The sequence below is a fragment of the Bidens hawaiensis genome, unplaced genomic scaffold, assembly GCF_021521415.1.
Source record: "Bidens hawaiensis isolate Kalapana, Puna unplaced genomic scaffold, B.hawaiensis_p1.1 tig00040171_1, whole genome shotgun sequence".
NCBI classification, from domain to species: Eukaryota; Viridiplantae; Streptophyta; class Magnoliopsida; order Asterales; family Asteraceae; genus Bidens; species Bidens hawaiensis.
In genome coordinates, this window is record NW_027497095.1 from 1 (window position 1) to 17,995 (window position 17,995).

The 17,995-nt window shown below is 35.4% G+C and overlaps 1 protein-coding gene and 1 long non-coding RNA gene across 2 annotated transcripts; one reads left to right on the top strand and one right to left on the bottom strand.

Annotated features, from left to right (window-relative positions):
• Positions 1-3,371: 3,371 nt before the first annotated feature.
• Positions 3,372-5,108, top strand: LOC143591921 (uncharacterized). Its single transcript, XR_013145810.1, has 3 exons — positions 3,372-4,494; positions 4,621-4,659; positions 4,941-5,108. It is a non-coding gene; the product is annotated as an uncharacterized LOC143591921 (long non-coding RNA).
• A 5,561-nt stretch (positions 5,109-10,669) lies between these two features.
• On the bottom strand, positions 10,670-17,982 carry LOC143591920 (structural maintenance of chromosomes protein 5-like). The gene is made up of 23 exons (XM_077071975.1): positions 17,902-17,982; positions 17,650-17,805; positions 17,444-17,565; positions 16,531-16,675; positions 16,385-16,450; positions 16,044-16,172; positions 15,870-15,968; positions 15,093-15,258; positions 14,840-14,985; positions 14,290-14,353; positions 14,067-14,191; positions 13,892-13,969; positions 13,276-13,348; positions 13,090-13,193; positions 12,829-12,945; positions 12,666-12,743; positions 12,484-12,583; positions 11,854-11,908; positions 11,685-11,733; positions 11,512-11,599; positions 11,363-11,435; positions 11,176-11,279; positions 10,670-11,063 (listed from the first exon to the last, which is right to left on the bottom strand). The coding sequence occupies exons 1-23, from the start codon at positions 17,980-17,982 to the stop codon at positions 11,005-11,007; spliced, it is 2,277 nt and encodes a 758-aa protein (XP_076928090.1). The 3' UTR covers positions 10,670-11,004.
• Between the last annotated feature and the right edge of the window lie 13 nt (positions 17,983-17,995).

Here is a 17,995-nt window from a genome sequence, read left to right on the forward strand (position 1 = left end):
ATAAAGAAGAGAAAGGTGTGAATTACAAAGGACCCTCTTCCCCTTTATATAGTGATCGTAATTAATGCGATGAATTTAATGCGGAGGAGAGAGAAATTGAAGGTGCAATGAAACCGTGACATGTGGCACCAGGCAAGCTGGCAACAGCTGTTGAAAGGACGAGTGCCATTAATTTTGCGGCCACGCGCCCGAAAAATCGCGCCCACGCGCCGTAAAAAACGTCTGGAATGACCATATAATGTCACGTCGCCATAACTGCCAGCACGTCCTGACACAGTCAGAAGAAACCGTCGCACGACGACTGTTCTTATCCTTTCACCAACTTTTCAAATTTCAAAGATTCAAAAAGATTCGAAAAGTAAGCAGGAAAAACCCCTTACCCTGGCTATCCAGTTGACCGTAAGTCGGGTGCGGGTACAGTGTTAAGGCAAAACCCTTCACATACCTAGCACCCGCAGGGAACAGAGGCCAAGAAAACCCAACTATGAAGTCGGGTGCGGGTACAGTGTTAAGGCAAAACCCTTCACAAATCTAGCACCCGCAGGGAACGGAAACCGGAAAACCCCAACTATGAAGTCGGGTGCGGGTACAGTGTTAAGGCAAAACCCTTCACAAACCTAGCACCCGCAGGGAACGGAAACCGGAAAAACCCAACTATGAAGTCGGGTGCGGGTACAGTGTTAAGGCAAAACCCTTCACATACCTAGCACCCGCAGGGAACGGAAACCGAAAAAATCCGACTATAAAGCGGGTGCGGGTACAGTGTTAAGGCAAAACCCTTCACATACCTAGCAACCACAGGGAAGTGAAGCCGAGAAAATCTTGGCATTCCACCCAACTACAAAACGGCACAGGTACAGTGTTAAGGCAAAACCCTCCACATACCTAACACCCGTAAAAAGTCATACCTCGGCACCCAATTGTAAGTCGGAGCGCGGGTACAGTGTTAAGGCAAAACCCTTCACATACCTAGCGCCCGCAGGGGATTAAACGCCAGGAACACCTCGGCAACCATAAGTCAGGTGCGGGTATAGTGTTAAGGCAAAACCCTTCATGCACCTAGCCCTGCAGGGATTTAACGCCAGGGATACCTTGGGAGTAAAGTAACTAATAAGACGAAGTGCGGGTACAGCGTCAAGGCAAAACCCTTCGCATACCGAGCACTCCATGGGAATTGAAACCAAGAAGGATCTTCTGGGCCATGCTTGCAGAAACGGGATTAACATCCCCGCATAGCGGGGAACGTCAAGAACTAGATTGTTTGAAACTTCAGGATGGATGATTGGTGGTTATAACATGATTGATCACTATGTTCAAAACCACCAAGACCTCATGGAGAATCTACACAAAAGGTTCTAAACGCTCCTGACTTGCGGGGAGGTTACAAACCTATCCGCATCATCCCAGAGATCAAGCAGAACATTGGGAAATTCTGCGTGACATTGGGAAACCCGTGGGTAAGACTTCCCGCGAAAACCCATAAAACTAAACCCTTTTCAAAAACCCCTTGCTTAAGTCCAAAAGTTCACCTCACTTTATTAAACATTCATGAGAAGAACATTGGACTGGGGGGACTTGAAGAGGTAGGTCCCAGCAGAGGCGGTTAGGACCCGCAAGACTCCCTTAAAAGGAGACGTCTGCGCAGTTGAACACACGCAAGACTCCTTAAACGGACGTCTGCGCAGTTGAACCCGCAGACTTCACCATAGGGACGTCTGCGCCGCGACCTACCAAACCCGCAGGACCCACCACGCTCAGAGTTGTGACGACCTCACATGCGGTACGCAAGCTGGTCTCGCAGGAAATGCCTCCCTATGGTTTCCAAGTATCCGCCTGTTCCCGCAGGTACGGATACCCGCCATTAGGGACTGGCCACCCGCGCAGCATGGCTACACGCATAAGGCTCAAACTCGTAATAATTCAGTAGTCACCTGAAGAAGGAATGAGCAAAGCCGGGAGCATTCCCGCATAAAGGCGGGAGGGGGAAAACTCCCGCCTAAATGAGCGAGTCCGTATAATAATGGAGGATCTTTTGTGTGATACCTGACGAGGTATGGACAAAAGATCTGACCAACGATACGACAGCTCACTGACAGCAGCATGGCAGACAACACGCCACAGCACTGTGACCAATAGCCGCCGCCTGCTCACCAACTCCTGCCATACCACGTGCCTAGCCTGTAGTTGGTGGAAAAGGAAAAGTGAACAGCACGCCTGGTCACTGTCAGCCGCTGCCTATCCACCAATTACCAGCAGAGCACGTGTGTAGGCCACAGTTGGCAGAGTAGTAGGCCGGCTAAACCTCCTTGGAAACCCACCTTCGGCTATAAAAGACATCAAATGGTATTATCATTTCATCATCTAATATCTTGTATAATTTACCTGATAACTGCTCTAGTATTAATAATATACTTTATATTCAAAGAGTAATATAGACTGATTCTCACGCCGGAGGGTGGTCACAAGGAGGAACCCCCCCCCCCCCCTTTCTTAGTGACGAGCTCACGGTGTCTGTTTTGCAGGTTATCGGAAGAACCATCTTGCCAGAATTAACCCCTCGTGGGAAACGTCTGTCTAACCCTCAGGTTACTCGTAATCTGTCGGGGTTCGACTGGTGTTTCTTCACCTATTATCATTGAAGACGAAATCGAATGGAATTCCACCATCGCTCTCTCAAATGTTGTCATCGAGCTTGTTATTTTGTTTCAATCTTATTTTTATGGTTTATATATTCTCTTTAGGATAACAATTTAGGGTTTCTTTCAGATCAAGCTTATTCTTGCGACACAAGTCAATTGAAGCCAACGAGATATTGTACTAGAAATTTACAAACATTATTTCATATGACTATCAACTAATGCGACTTTTTTCTTAAGTTTAGATGTTCATATTGGAATCAAGATTCATTATGATGATGCTACAGAGGATGGTTTTAGAAGAGTTACATTCTTTGTTACTTCAAGGTTTTTGGTTGAAAATAATAATAATAATAATAATAATAATAATAATAATAATAATTTCATCAATGCTTTATAACTTATAATTTTTTATTTTGGTGTGTATACGAACCAACCAATCTGTTTCTGATATGTAGGTCTGGTGTTTTGGTTATTAGGCTACACAAGTACTGGTTAAAGAGTATGAGTTTGAGCAGAAGATGGCTAATGTAAAATCACAATTGTTGCAGCTTGATGAACAGAAGATGGTTAATGTAAAGTTGCACCGGTATGTGGATAATGTAGTAATAGACATTATGTAAAAGAATTTTGACAAATAATTGAAATGATTGGTATAAGCTTCCTAATTTTAACATGTTATGCTTGCCAGGTTATAACAAGAATCACGTTGGTAGTGTGAGGATCGCTGGCTTTGCTGGTGTAACTTTGTTAGAGGCCACTTGCATCCAGTGAGGTTTTATTATTATTATTATTATAAGTATTATTATTATTCAAATTTTATATCACACATATGCATGTTGGTTTGGTTTATTTATTTAGTGTTGCTTTGTTTGGTTCAAAGTAGGGGTCTTTACCCAAAATCGTAACTATAATCGACTTTCGGTTAACCTAACAACCATGACCCTTTGGTTTCGTTTAAGTCAGTTTCAGTTATTCAGTTTTGCATACGCGTTCAGTTCAATATTCGGTTTTTCTCAGTTTGGTTCATGTCAAAACATGTTGCTTTTAAAAGGTTTCAGTTTAGTTAGGGTCACAACGGGCCCTTTTGAAAGGGTATCGGCTTGGTTCGCACGCAGAGAGCTTGCGCGTTGCACCTACTACTACAATGTTTGGTTGTTTCATATGTGCAGAACTGTTAGCAGACATTCATTAGTGTTCCAATCGAGCCGTTTTTCGTGGGGCCGATTACCTAAGAAAAGGGTAAAGTTGTCATTTTAAATAAATTAACAAAACTGTTAATAGACATTCATTTTATAAAACTATTTCTTGGTTGGATTTTTGTTTCAAAGTCATTGAATTCAATTTAAAAGCATCAAATCTATATATCTTGCTTCATCATATACGGGTTGATTATAATTTAAGTTTTTCATATTGAGGATTTGAAAAGAAAACAACAAGTGTTAAGGCTCGAAAACTTAAAATAAAAAATCCAACGATAATGATGGGTCGGTTGTATTTGTATGTACATTCGTCATGTTAAGGTCAAGCTATTTAAAGTTACATTTAACCTGTTTACAGCTTGATTATGACCCACCAACTTGTTCGCGGTGTTTTGATAAGTTACATGGGTCGCGTTCGGGTTAAAAGAGTTGATGGTTTTGACACGAATAAATATATGGGTCGTGTTCACCCACAAACACGACACGATCATGACCTTAGTGTTTTACCGCCTCCTTAAATTTCTAAATAAAACTTTATCATTTTCTTCCTTAATTATGCGGTTATGTTTTCCTACTTGTTTCAGAGCCATTCAAATTTGTTCGATTAGTTTGCTGGAATAAATCAAACGAATTTGGTTAATAACATTATAACAATGGTAATATGTTTGTTCATGTGTGTGTCTGTGCTTTTTTTTATAACAATAGTGAAGCAGTGGAGGTTTGTGCTTTTTTTTTTTTAACTTTTTATTCAAGCTAATCATGTGATTCAATCTCTTTTGCAGCCTACTATGACTGATTTGGAAGAAAATTATATCATTAGTGTATGTCCCCTGCCCTTTTCTTTCTCGCACCCTCCATTCGTTTCTTTCTTGAGTCTATGAATCGAATGTATAATTTCCTAAATGCTTATTTATGCACCAGTAGCAAAAACACATTTAGATTTAATAAACCTTTACTGTCATTGTTTTAGTTTCATATTTGTTGTTTATTTAGTTTGTACCTTATCTATTCTGACCAAGCTAGCAAAATGTGCTCATCCATGTTAAATATTCACCCAACTTTGGTTAGAAATAAAACTCTTCATTGATTTTTTTTGCTTCAGACCCTATCGTGAAGTGCATCTCGTTTAATATAGATGAATAAGAATTTTGGAAGCAAAGAAAAAAGTTGGTTCCTAGTTTTTTCGTCAAGGTTGGGCTTTTGTGGTCAAAGTTGGTTAAAGTTTGATTGCTATTTCGTGTTTAAATTGGAAATAAAGAATAAACTGCATAATTAGAATTACTTATTTTTCAAGTGGATCGTTTTGACCCGAACCATTTTTTTTATAAGGTTGACCATTTTCACATGAACTCCTTTTCGCTCAAATTCGTTTGACCGAACCCAGTCCGATTGGATCACATTTTGACCAGAAGCCGTTTTGTAGTTAAGGTTCGACTTTCTGTGGGTCAAAGTCGGTCCAATTTGTTATTTTGTACTTAAGTTGGAAAAAAGAAGTGCAAAATTATCAAATTGACTTGCACTCAAATTCCAACTTTGCTATATTTACTATCAACTCGAGCGAGAAACACTAGATTGGTGTTTTTTAACACCGTGGAAATTTCGTACCCAATGACCTTTTGAAAGTTTATGGGCCTAAATTAAAACGGCAAAGAAACTGGGTATTCTGAAACGTTTCAAGAAATCATTTGAGGTGTTGGCGATTAAATTTTGTTCATTTTATGCAAAAGTTGTATCGTTTTAGGAGTGATCAGTTTAATCTGTATGTTGTTTTATGCAGTATCTATTTATGGAGGCACCTCAAGTGAAGGAGGCAGAATGATGATTTATGTTTGTGTTTTTTTTTCCTGTCATTGGATACTAAATGGCATTTTATGAAGTCTAGAGGATGTAACATGTAATTAATGTGTTAGTTACAAAATCAATTAACATTGTAATACTTGTAATACTGTAAGTTAACAGAGTTCACTTTGTCTCTGGTATGAATTTGCATATTATATATAAATGTATAGCAAATCAAATCATCAAATTATTAACGCGACATATTGCATATTTGCATACATTTTGACCAAGTAAAGTCAAATTGCATGTCAAGTTTGACAAATTATCTTTTGTACCATAAACTATGTTGAATATAAATTTCGCAGTCGCTTATTCCCGGTACCATAACAAACTGTCCTGCTACCGGCCAAACTCCCATTGCGTTCCCGCCGCAACGCGCGGGCTCTATGCTAGTTAAATATGTATGATTGTTTACTAAATTACAAGTTGTTTTCTTTTAAACCCTTAAAATTAAAAGACAAATTCATTATTGATGTATTCTTAGTGTTTATGCAAATTTAAATGAGCGGGTTTCTTTAACTTGTTAAATTATCAAACATGGTTCAGGTCAAAATAGTTTATGATTAGAATGAGTTTCAGTCACGGGTTGGTTTAAAAAGTAACAATTTACAACTTCTTTTTTTAATTGATAATCTAATCAGCTCACCATTTATGTTAAGTTCATCATCTAAAAAGTTCACAAAATATAAACACGAGACCACTGTTTTGGTTTTTAGTTGGATAAGATAACTTTTTATCTTTGGAGTACAAATGTTAGACATTAGCACACTGTTAATCAGATGACAAATTTGACTTTATATATCCTTCTATTAGGAGATTTCAAAAATATAGATTTCTTTAGTGAACGAGTTGTACTTGCACAAAAAAATGAGGTCGTTCAAGAAATTAGAAAACGTTTGTTATCCATTTTTCCGGGAGATAAAAATATTACCATTTTTGTAATGGTATCTATCAGGCATAAAATGATACGTTACAAGAAAGTATTAGTTTTTTGATGTTTTAAATGGCCTCAAAATCTAAGGTTGTCAAGTTATAGATTAGTCCTAAAAGCCGATGTTGAAGTGATGTTGCTTAAAATATTAATTAGAAAATTGGTCTATGCAATGAAACTAAACTACATATGAAAATACATATGATAACCGTGCTATAGAAGCCAAAATCATATCCCGAAGTAATATTAGAACTCATACTTTTATTCTTAAAAAAAAGCATACACCTTTAGATAAATAATTAATTTCAAAGAATGAAATTTTCACTTTATTTTTGTTTTGCTATGAAAATTAATAAAAGTTAAGGTCAATCGATATAGATAGTTGGTTTGTTTTATAGAAAAATTATTTTAGCTTATTGTTAGTTATGTGTTACGTTATCTAGAGTTAAAAGCAGAAATATGTGAAACTACTTAGTTTTGATATAGAAAGTAAAGTTACAAATAAAACTACAAATATTGTATACAAAGAAATATTTTGAGATTTATGAATTTTGTATCAACTTTATTCTACCTTATATTATATCTTTATATTTGTTGAACATACTTTTTTTATTTTACATTGTGTTATTTTTTTAAATAAATTTATTTATTTTAACCCGTGTGTTACACGGGTAGCTAACCTAGTTTTCTTATAAATAAAAACATACTTAAAACTAAATAATAACTAATCTAGGACTAGGATCAGGCAATGGTGTTTTCAAATCATCTCACACAACTTCTCGTACTGATTCCAGGCGCATAGTTGATTTGCCGGTAAAAAGATTTTGTGTGTTACAAATAAAAGTCTATTTAAAATGTTTTGACTAGAAAAAAGTTGTCTAGCGTAACCCAAAAAAAAGTCTTGGTATGCGCAGAAAGATAACGACGCACGTTTTACACCAAACGAATTCCAATGCCGGTTTCGATAGCATCGTCACCGGTATCGATATTGTTCAATCGATGTCGGTATCAGTTCGTTATGGTATCACTATGGTTTACGATACTAAAATAATAAAAGTATTCAAACACAACTGCGTTTGTAACAAAATTTATATCAAAATATTGAAAAAAAAAACTCATCAAAGCCAAATATATATTTATTTAATAAAGTTAACAAACGCAAGTTATTAAAATAATTACGTTGAAGTCGTATAATATTTACAATATATAAAGCATGAGTTAGGGACCTCTTAAATTTAAGAGGTCCCTAACTCATGTATTTTAAGAGGTACACAAAACTATGCATAAGGTACAACACACAATGCATAAATTTATGACATTTTAGGGGTAATGTAGTCTTTTAGTTACCTCTTCTACAGTTAACAATATTTGATTCAAATATATTTACAAATATAGTCCTTTAACTTCAATAACATTTTGTCAATTTATATAATATTTACACGTTTACCCCTTATTCTAAATTAACTACCCCTACGACTTTTAAACGACCAAAACTTTTTCACATATTAATATTTTTTCAAAAACAATTACACCATAAAAAAGAGTATTTTATTCTCTTTAATTTGAGTATGGCATTACTATATTTTTTTTAATTTTAAAAACGTAACGTGTTACGTGATTACCGGTTAGGGCCGGCAAACGGGTCGGGTTGATTTGGGTCATGGATCATATATGGATACTGTCAAAACATGTGATACAAAAAAGGTTAATTTCGTCCCGGTCTGGTCAGACTGGTCACGCGTGTACCGACACTGGATTGCACACGTACAACCGTTGTTTGACGCGTTTACCGATACCGGTTACACGTCCGATGTCGCGTTACGCGAACACTATTGTTGGGTTAAACGCATGTCGATGTGATACCGGTCGCGTACTAACACCGGTTACGCTTTCAATGTCGTGTTTGCATGCATACCCCGTGGCATCGCACGGGCATCTGGCTAGTATTTACAATGTATGGGTGTAATTGAAACTTTACAAGTATTTTATGGAAAATACAATTTATTTTATGAAAACATGTAACTTATTTTCTTTTAAAAAAGTTAACAGTAACAAACAAACGTGTTTGCATGCATACCCCATTGTGATGAGGACATGACATGAGACTCCGTAAGGCCTCCACCAGAATCAAGATTACGACATCGACCATCTCGGCCCACATCGACCATTTGGTATGCACAAACTTATTATCACCTTTTGCTATATGTGGTCACTCGTTTCTAATCTTTAATTTATATTTATAGGATGGGAATTAGCCAATGAGGTGAGTTTGAAACCAATATTAGTAACTTTTGATTTGTTTTTCCCATACCAGATTGTTATGTGTTGTCCTTTAACCGGTCTTAAACCCATTGGGTATCTGATTACTCAATATCTGCTAGTTTCATTTCTTGCGATTCTTAAATGTATTTCTTACTATACTATGTTTTAAATATATTATTGATCAAGGAAATTAGAAAATACAAAAGCTAATAAGTGGTCGGATTATTAGATTTCTCCACTAATATGGGTAAAGATGAATAAAGAAAATGTTTACATGTATGGTTAGGGTAAAGGGGTTTGTATGTTTTATATATATTATTAATAATATGTAAACATACCCTCATAATGGAATGGAAAATTAACAAAAATTAAAACGGCACTTATTATCCCAATCTAACGTAGAATGTTTGCTCTTATGTTCAACCCATAAGAAAGAGGTAGATTTGATCTTGTGTGTTACATTAGCAATTGAGAAGATTTATTATTGAAGATCCGGGCATTTTGCACCTTCCAACAAGTAATCATAAATATTGCTTGAATCGCGTGAGAAGTACCCTTATTTTACTAGGGTACTCCAATTAATCCTTTACATAGTCAAAATATGACGTTTTGGGTAAATGAATCCAATCTTGGATTACTGGCCAAACAAACCCATCTAGCTGCCTTACAAAGATAAACTGAGGTCTCCGGGTTCGTTGTGCAAACACACATGCACCCAACATCTCCCATGTTAATACCTCTAAATGATAATTCCACCTTGGTTGATATATATCCGGTCCAACAACAATCTCCACATTAAAAAAATAACTAATTTAATCGAGACCCATTTAATCCATGGAGAAAATGGTACCTCGTAATGATTAAAATTTTCTACTTCCCAGTCTTTCACAAAACAAACCCAACAATCTGGCCGATTTATTAATTGGACGTTTATGATCAAATTTTCACAACCAAGTTGCAAATGGGCTGAAAGGAGTCTTTTCCACCTCAAGGTCCAACCTGTTCAATAAGTGATGTTCTAACTTCTAAATGCCGTCTATTAAACTTAACCTAAAACTTAGACACTCTAGTTTTAAGTTTATAAACCTAGACTCTCCTAATGCTACAACAATAGGCAAGCAAGTGTACCTAACGACTGCTTTACTAAAAAACCTCTCTAAGAATCCACCCGAACCTTATACTCGTAAGGACACCAATGATCAAATTACACAAATTTAAGTTGGAAACGGAAAGGAAATTTTCTATGGGATTCCAAACTCCCGGAATACGTTTAGCATGTAGTAAAATAGACCAGGTGCGAGAGGAACCGTGAATGGCTAGAATTACTTTTCTCCACGGCGAGTCAGGTTCAAAACATTCAGTTTTGAACCGCCATGCTTGCACAATATAGTGATATACTTACATAGATTCATGGGTAGCTATTGCATCAATTTTTATTGCGTTATTTTCTTTAACTGTTTTGTTTAGCTGGAAATTCTCAAAATGTCTGTTTTTAAAAATGATTAAGGTTTTGCCTATGACCGTCATAAATTCCCCGTTGGCTCCTCATTTAAATTTTATCAGACTCGCTTATTTTAAGTTTGATGCCATGGTTTAGTTTGTTACCACTTAGAATCACTCATGAATAACGTTGCCATACGATTTCTAGACATAAATAACCAAAATAATTAGTAAGCATGTCATACAGAGGACTACTCACAAAACCCTTTAATAGTACCAAAACTAAGTTAACCCACCAAAACATAATGAATAATAATAACAACAAAACTCGACTCACAAAAAGACGAGCTCAGGCCATGTTTAACTGGGGTACATTGATTCTAGTAACATCTTTTTACACAAATACCATACAAATTTATGTCTCCAACAAAAGCCCATTACCATGTATAGTTTAGAGAAAGCACTTACATGTTCTTTAGCATAACTGTTTAGTCTCACAAAAACAAAGGGATAAATTAACGAGATTAAGACCAACATGGCCAAAAAAGGATGAATCTGAATATCTTATCGTTCACCCTAAATCTCCTGAATTTACAGATGTAGAGACTTGCAGCTGTTAGTCTCTAACATTGCCACGTCAGTATCACAAGTTTGAAGACTTTTATTGTACACTTCATGCGTCCATTGATTTGACTCAATGGCTTTCTCCCAATAATCCCATCACAGATCCCCAACTTCCTCCAAATTTCCAAACTGCAAAAGAATTAACAAGTTTGACTTTGACTTTCACTTTATGGATATTACTGTTAAATGATGATACTCATATAGACAAGGTAATAGTATGGAATTAAAGTGCAATTTTGACCTTCCGAGGGCTGGTCAATCCACGGTCCGTTCATTACAGTCAGAATCGTGCACGCCTCGCCATATTCCAAATCAGATAACAGTTTTGGAGTTAGCAAAAAGCACCTAAACACAATACACAAAAAGTCAACACTGGTCAGCATATGTCAAACTTTGACCTAAGAAAAGTCAAAGGTAAGAGCCCTTACTGTGGAGTATTGGGTTGACTTGCGGCTCTGACTAATTGCTGGAACATCTTTCTCTCATTAATAGGATCCATTCCTTACGGAGTAAAGCATACATCAATATATTGTATTTATACAAAAGAAAAAAGTAATAAAAATAAAAATTCACAAACCTTGATTTATCTCATCGACCACCCTAAATGGGCAGTTTGTAAGATCTTGAAGTGAAACAAGATAAAGAATTGTTGAAACCGAGCGCTCCTAAACAAGAACATCGAAGACAAGTGACGATTTATATAAAAAGAAGTGTAAGTTTATATATATAATTAATAACTCATTGTCATACCCCACCAGACTGGTGGTGAGCACTTAAAACTTGCAGTTCGCCTGCTTGCCTGGCAATTATTGTGAAAACAAAAGTAAACGTAAGTGTGGTTTACAACAGGTTTGTTATGATTATACATTTAAATAGTATATGAAATTAAATACGAAAAGAAGCATTAAAAAGAAATCACCTGAACTTCACTTTAATAAGTATTCCATAGCTATCAAACTCATTCCCGCGTTCATCTGATCACCAAAATCAAATAATTATTGATCACCAAAACCGAAAGAACCAAAAATATGGTTTTTGGGTTTTTGGATACTTTTGGTTTTCAGTTTTCATACTGAATTCAGCTTGGTTTCGATTTTTCCATTTGGGTACAAATTTTTGGGCTTAAACCGAACCAAAAGGTAGGTTTTTTGGTTCTGAAATCATTTGTTTTCAGTATTCACATTGGGTTTGGTTCAGTCTCGATTCTGCCATTTGGGCTTGAAATTTTTGGGGTGAAAAAGAAATTGTCCCAAATAATGAATTTGAGCTTGAAACTTTGTGCCTAAGATATTTTGTCAAATAATATAATTAACTAATTATTACACATTGTATTTAATATTTTAAACTACACAATTTATTAATTATTTACAACATACGTAGCAGTCAAAAATAAATAAACGAAATCAAAAATTATGTTTTGAAAAAAAAAACATAAAACTAAACCGTCAATTTGGGGTTTGATTATTTCAATTATGTTATGTCAATTAATTCGGTTTTATGCGCACCCTGGGAACGTATTAGAGAACTGTTGAGGTGATGTTTAACATACCCAGGGATACTTCTCCTGCCACTGCCATTTCTTGAAAGTTTTTACTGAAAGTCTCGTTTATTTGAGCAACTAGGTTTCTAAGTGTTGGAAGCCATTTCCCCTGCAAGCAGCAAAATCAAAAGATTCTACGATTTTAGCAAAAAATAATGTTCTTGAACTGAATAAGAGACGAACTTCTTAACCTTCAAATTGCTCAATTCTTCTAACCGGGCAGACAACTCTTTTTCATCTGATTCCAGTTTGACCGAAAGCTCCTCTATCTATCATGAAAATACTATTAATTGGATAAAACATAATAACATAATTGATTATTAAATAAATAATTTCAGTCAATCAGAAGTTTACTTTTTTTTGACGCCGTTCATATTCTTCTAAAATATTGTGGTTCAGAAAGAGAATAGAATTGGCCTGAGAGGTAATATCTTGAATCGCAGCATTTAATTCCTCAATTGTAGAAGGCATCTACAAACCACCATCAAATATTCAAATTTATAAAATTGATATCACCCTCTATAATTCGCATCTCGGAACGGATATTTAGATTGCACAATAGATAAAACAAGTTTGACATTTAAATAATTGAAAAAAGAAAATCTAAAAACAAACCTGAAGAAACTCCTGTTCAAGAGCCGGAGTAATAATTGTAACTGATTCTGCAGCTCTCTTGGCGGCTACCAATTGTTGTCTATGATCTTCCATCTCCTTTTTACCTTTATAAATCATTAAAGACAAATAAGTACCAATTGTTAAATAGAACATAAAAATAGTTGACTTGCGTAAGAAGTAACATACATCGTTCAAAATGTAAAGAAGCTTGCAATGCAAGCTTTTCTTGCTGCTTGATACACGCTTCCATCTCTTTAATCTAAGAAACATACAAGATGGACTAAATCATTATGATTAAATACATACATCGGTAGAGTAATTATGTTACATTTAGCTCCAAGTGAACAAAATTATTGAAGATCAAAGCGTGTTAAAATAATTAGGCCTATAAATCAGTGAACAGTTTGGCGGAAAGTTCGTATGTTCGTATATTTAATATACAAACGAAACGAACATGAAAAAAAAATGTTAATTTAGTCAAACAAACAAACATGAACACGTGTTTCGCTCATTTATGTTCGTGAATGTTTCGTCAGTTTGTGTTCATTTATATATTTATTTATGATCTTAACAGTACTTTTAACTGGTTTTAGCTCAGTTATGTTCGTTCATCCATGTTCTGTTAACGTTCGTCTGTTTACGTTTGTGAACCGCTCTTTATACAGTTAACGAACGAGAACAAACAAATGCAAACAAGAAAATTTCATCTGTTTAATTGTTTACAAGTCGTAAAACTTCAAAAATGTATTACTATTCTGCATTTTCTAAATTTTTAATAAAAAATTTAATCATTAAAGGGAACCTTTATCTCAAGTTCAGTGGAAGCCATGAACTTTTCAGCATAACTTCTTCTGTAACCAGTAGCTTGAGTGAGAAGTTTCTGCAAACACAAGTCCAAATATTATTTTATTATGTTGGTGAACTAACTGTTACTGTTAAATTCGTGAGGCCCACCGGTACACTCCAAGATAACCTACCTTAATCTCTATTGCACATTTGAATCTTTGAATATTGAAGTTCTCGGCATCTTGAACCAGTTTTGACATTGCAGCAGCCATGTCTTCTTCTTTTCCCATGGATTCTAATTTTAACCTTTTTTGATCTAAAACAATAATATTATACGTTCATATGTTTGACTTTGAAGAATATAAAAGTTCAAACTTAGATTAGAATGCAGAAAGAGGTTGGTTGGTTACTCACTAACTCTGATTTGAAGCTCCTTTTGTTTCCTTTTTTCAAGTTGAGCTTCGTTCACAAGGTTATCCTGCAAGAAAAAGAAATTGATGCATAACACTTTAAAGAATATGCACACATACATATATATATACACATACACATATATATACACGCATACACATACAGAGGGAAGTTCAGTAGAGAACCACAAAAAAGTAGGGAACCGGAGAACCATCGAACAAACTCCGATTTAACTCATTCCAGCAGCGTTCAAACCGGCTCGACGAACTGCATCAACCAACAGGTTCATTTGGTTCGACGAGCCGGTTTCAATGTCGCTAATCCGTTACAACGAATTCAATCGAAGTTCGTTAGATCGATGGTACCCCAATGACCCCCCCCCCCTCCCCCAACACCCACACACACGCATATATATAGACGCACACACATATACATACACACAAGCATATGTATATACACGTATAAACAGACATATGTATACACATGCAAACACACAAATAGCATATACACCTATATGTGTGTGTGTGTGTGTTAATGATGTTAATTAGCATACACGAAGTTTTCGAAGTTGAGCAGCTGAATCTTCCAACCCATTAATCTCACTCTGCATTGACTTAAGACTTGCTTCTAGACCAGAAATGGTCTCATCAAACTCTGTTTTCTTTGCCCTAAGTGTGTTCAATTCGTCACCTTCGGTATCTGAAAACAGCCGAATAAATTATTACCCGCTAACCTTTTACGAGAATTTAAAAACCCTTTAAACTTTTGAAATAGCAATTAATAATAGCATCAGGTTCAGAACTTACTGGACAAAAGAAGACGAGAGCCACTCACTGCTTCCACAGATGCTGACACATGACCACCGTATCTTGACTTCGACCACCTGTAGTGGTTTTCTGGAGTCCATAGATCCATTATTCCAAAACTATGTGCCTTGTCAGCGTTTTCATCACTCTTTTTAGACCCTATGTACTGGTACAATTATTCAAAGAACAAATGTTTTAGCATAAGGTTTATTGTAACTACTAATTAAAACACTAGAACATACGGGTGTGCATTAAACCAAAATAACCTAACCAAACCCAACCCAAAACCGATATTCTGACTTTATATTTTCTCAATAACTGAATTCCCGGTTCAGTTTTGGTTTTGCATGTGCTTGTCCCCGAAATAAATGAACTGAACCGACTTTTATAACCAAAATAACCGAGCCAGTATAACTTTTGTTTTTTAATGTTAAGTAACCTATAAAATATTAGTAAATGGCATAGCTCGTATGTTAAGTAGCCTTATAAAATATCAATTATTTTTAATTAACAAAAAATATAGACCCAAAGTTTTAAACCCAAATTAATTATTTGAGCCTTTATTCAGCCCGAAACTTTCGGACCCAAATGGCAAAACCGAAAAAATAGAAACCGAACCCATCATGAAAATCGAAAGCCAAAAAACTGAAAATGAACACTTTTCAAAAACCCAAAACTAAAGTTATGGTTTTTGGTTCGTTTTGAGCCCAAAACCGACCCATGCTAGAACTCATCACGGGTTTTAATGTGTTAAACAGGATGAGAACAAGAACGCACTGAATGTTCTAAACCAGATTGACCGATCAAAACCTCTTTGACGGCATATGGAGCATCAAAAACTTGGTCAAGTCTTGAATATAGGCCCATGGATGACATCTGCTTGTTTCATCAAACTGAAAACTAATTAGTGCCAAAAAATTTAAAAATAATTTTAAAAATGACATCACATGCCTGTTGAGTTATATTAAATGGCTCAGGGTTGCGGTTACCATCAGGAACATGATTAATAACCGGAACATCAAATGACTTAAGGTTCCTGAACAATAAGTCACGGTCAGTAGAATCCTGTGTAATAAACGCCTGCATTTATAAAAATTAAAGGGTCAGCAATAATTAACTGAAAAAAATCTATAGGTGAGTTTGTGAAGGAACTTTTTAGATGTGTCTTTAAAGCCTATACGTATTTGCAAAAAATAAAATAAAATTGAATGCATTTATATATCTTAAAATGAAGACTAGAATTTGTATGTACGAAGCAAAATGGAACATAGCTTTTAAAAATTTTGAGGCACCTTCCAAATGTAATAAGGAACATGGCTCTCAAGGTATCCAGCATGAAGCTGGTTTGAGATGTTGACCTGAAGCATGATTAAAAAAATAAGAAAATAAACAAAATATATAAAGAATATTCAAAATTCAGAAGAGAACATGAAGTAACCTCGACTAACACGGGACCATAAACTTCCCTCTTAAACTCATTTTGGTGTGCTTGCACCCATTGATAAGCATCAAATATTTTATCAGCTCCAGAATTTCTTAACGCCTGTAAACGTTTATTTTTTATATTTTCCATCTCCCGTAACCTACAAAAGATGCAGGTGACAGTTATGTGAAATCCATATAAAGAGATACTATGTGCATACAATGCTGACATTAAAGGTGTAAACGAGCCAAGCCACCCATGAGCTACTCAAGATCAGCTCACTAAAAGCTCGATTCGAATTGAGCTTAAACGAGCTCGAGCCTAAAAATAAGCTTTAATAAACGAGCTTGACCTTCATTTATCGATCTCGAACTGGCTCGCAAACCTAAGCAAGCCTGTTATTTATATAGCTTTTATTAAATATATATTTATACAATAGCTATTATTTTAGTTCGAAAAATGATTAAAATGACTAAACAATATATATCATGTTATATATTAATAATATAACCATTAAAAAGTTGTTAACAAACCAAGCTCAACCTTTAGAAATAGAGCTCAAAACGAGACGACCTCAAAGCCTCTTATTTATATAACTTTTATTTAATATACTAAATATAGTTATATGATAAATATTATTATTTATATACAAAAGTATGACAAAAATAACTAAAATATATATATTTTGTTGAATATAAAAACTATAATGAAGATATACATAAAATTTATTTAAAAATGTATATAAACTAACTATGACAACAAGCGAGCAATCTCGAGCTTAAAAAACTACTCACAAGCCAAGCTCAAGCTTTAAAAATACAGCTCGGAACGAGCTCGAGCTCAAGCTCAATCTTCAGCTTAGCTCGGCATGTTTACACGGTTACACCCCTAGCTGGCTAGCAAACGTGACATTAAACCCAGTATTCACCTTTCTGCAGTCTGCCTTGCGGATACTCTGTTTCGGTCTAAAAGCTTTTCTTTTTCTTTCTTTAGATATCTTTTCTCTCGTGCGGAAGCTTCCAACTCCAATATTTCAGCACCTAACTTTTCCTGCAAAAGTATTTGTTTTATGCAAAACAATTATCTAATAGTAAATAAATATTTAATACTTAATCTAACAAAAGTTTGACTTACAATTTTCTCTTTAGGAGGTTCAAAAGGTGGAAGGTTTTGCAGTTCCAGCTCAGCATCCGCTAGATCTTTCTCGGCTCTTGCTATTTTTTCTTGACGCGTGTGTTCTTGCTTCTCTAAATCCTCCATATCCTTATACTTTCCGTTCACTTTTACACTCTATATAATATATTAAAAAAATCAGTTAATTATTCATCAACATTAATAAGAATGCAAGAAAGAATATAGAAGAAAACCAATCACAAATTCCAATACCAGCTGGTTTTCTCTATCCAGCATTTGCTTAAATGAGTTTTCAATATTATCCAAACGGTCCCTGAACTTTTTACATTGCATATCTTGCTCCTTT

What these genes read in the sequence shown, in the direction of transcription:
- LOC143591920 (XM_077071975.1), bottom strand. Translation starts at nt 17,982, where the DNA reads ATGCAATGTAAAAAGTTCAGGGACCGTTTGGATAATATTGAAAACTCA. An exon ending in TTCCTTATTACATTTGGAAG is followed by an intron (nt 16,173 to 16,384) that starts GTGCCTCAAAAT and finishes TTATAAATGCAG; the next exon opens with GCGTTTATTACACAGGATTC. An exon ending in AGTCAACCCAATACTCCACA is followed by an intron (nt 11,280 to 11,362) that starts GTAAGGGCTCTT and finishes TATTGTGTTTAG; the next exon opens with GTGCTTTTTGCTAACTCCAA.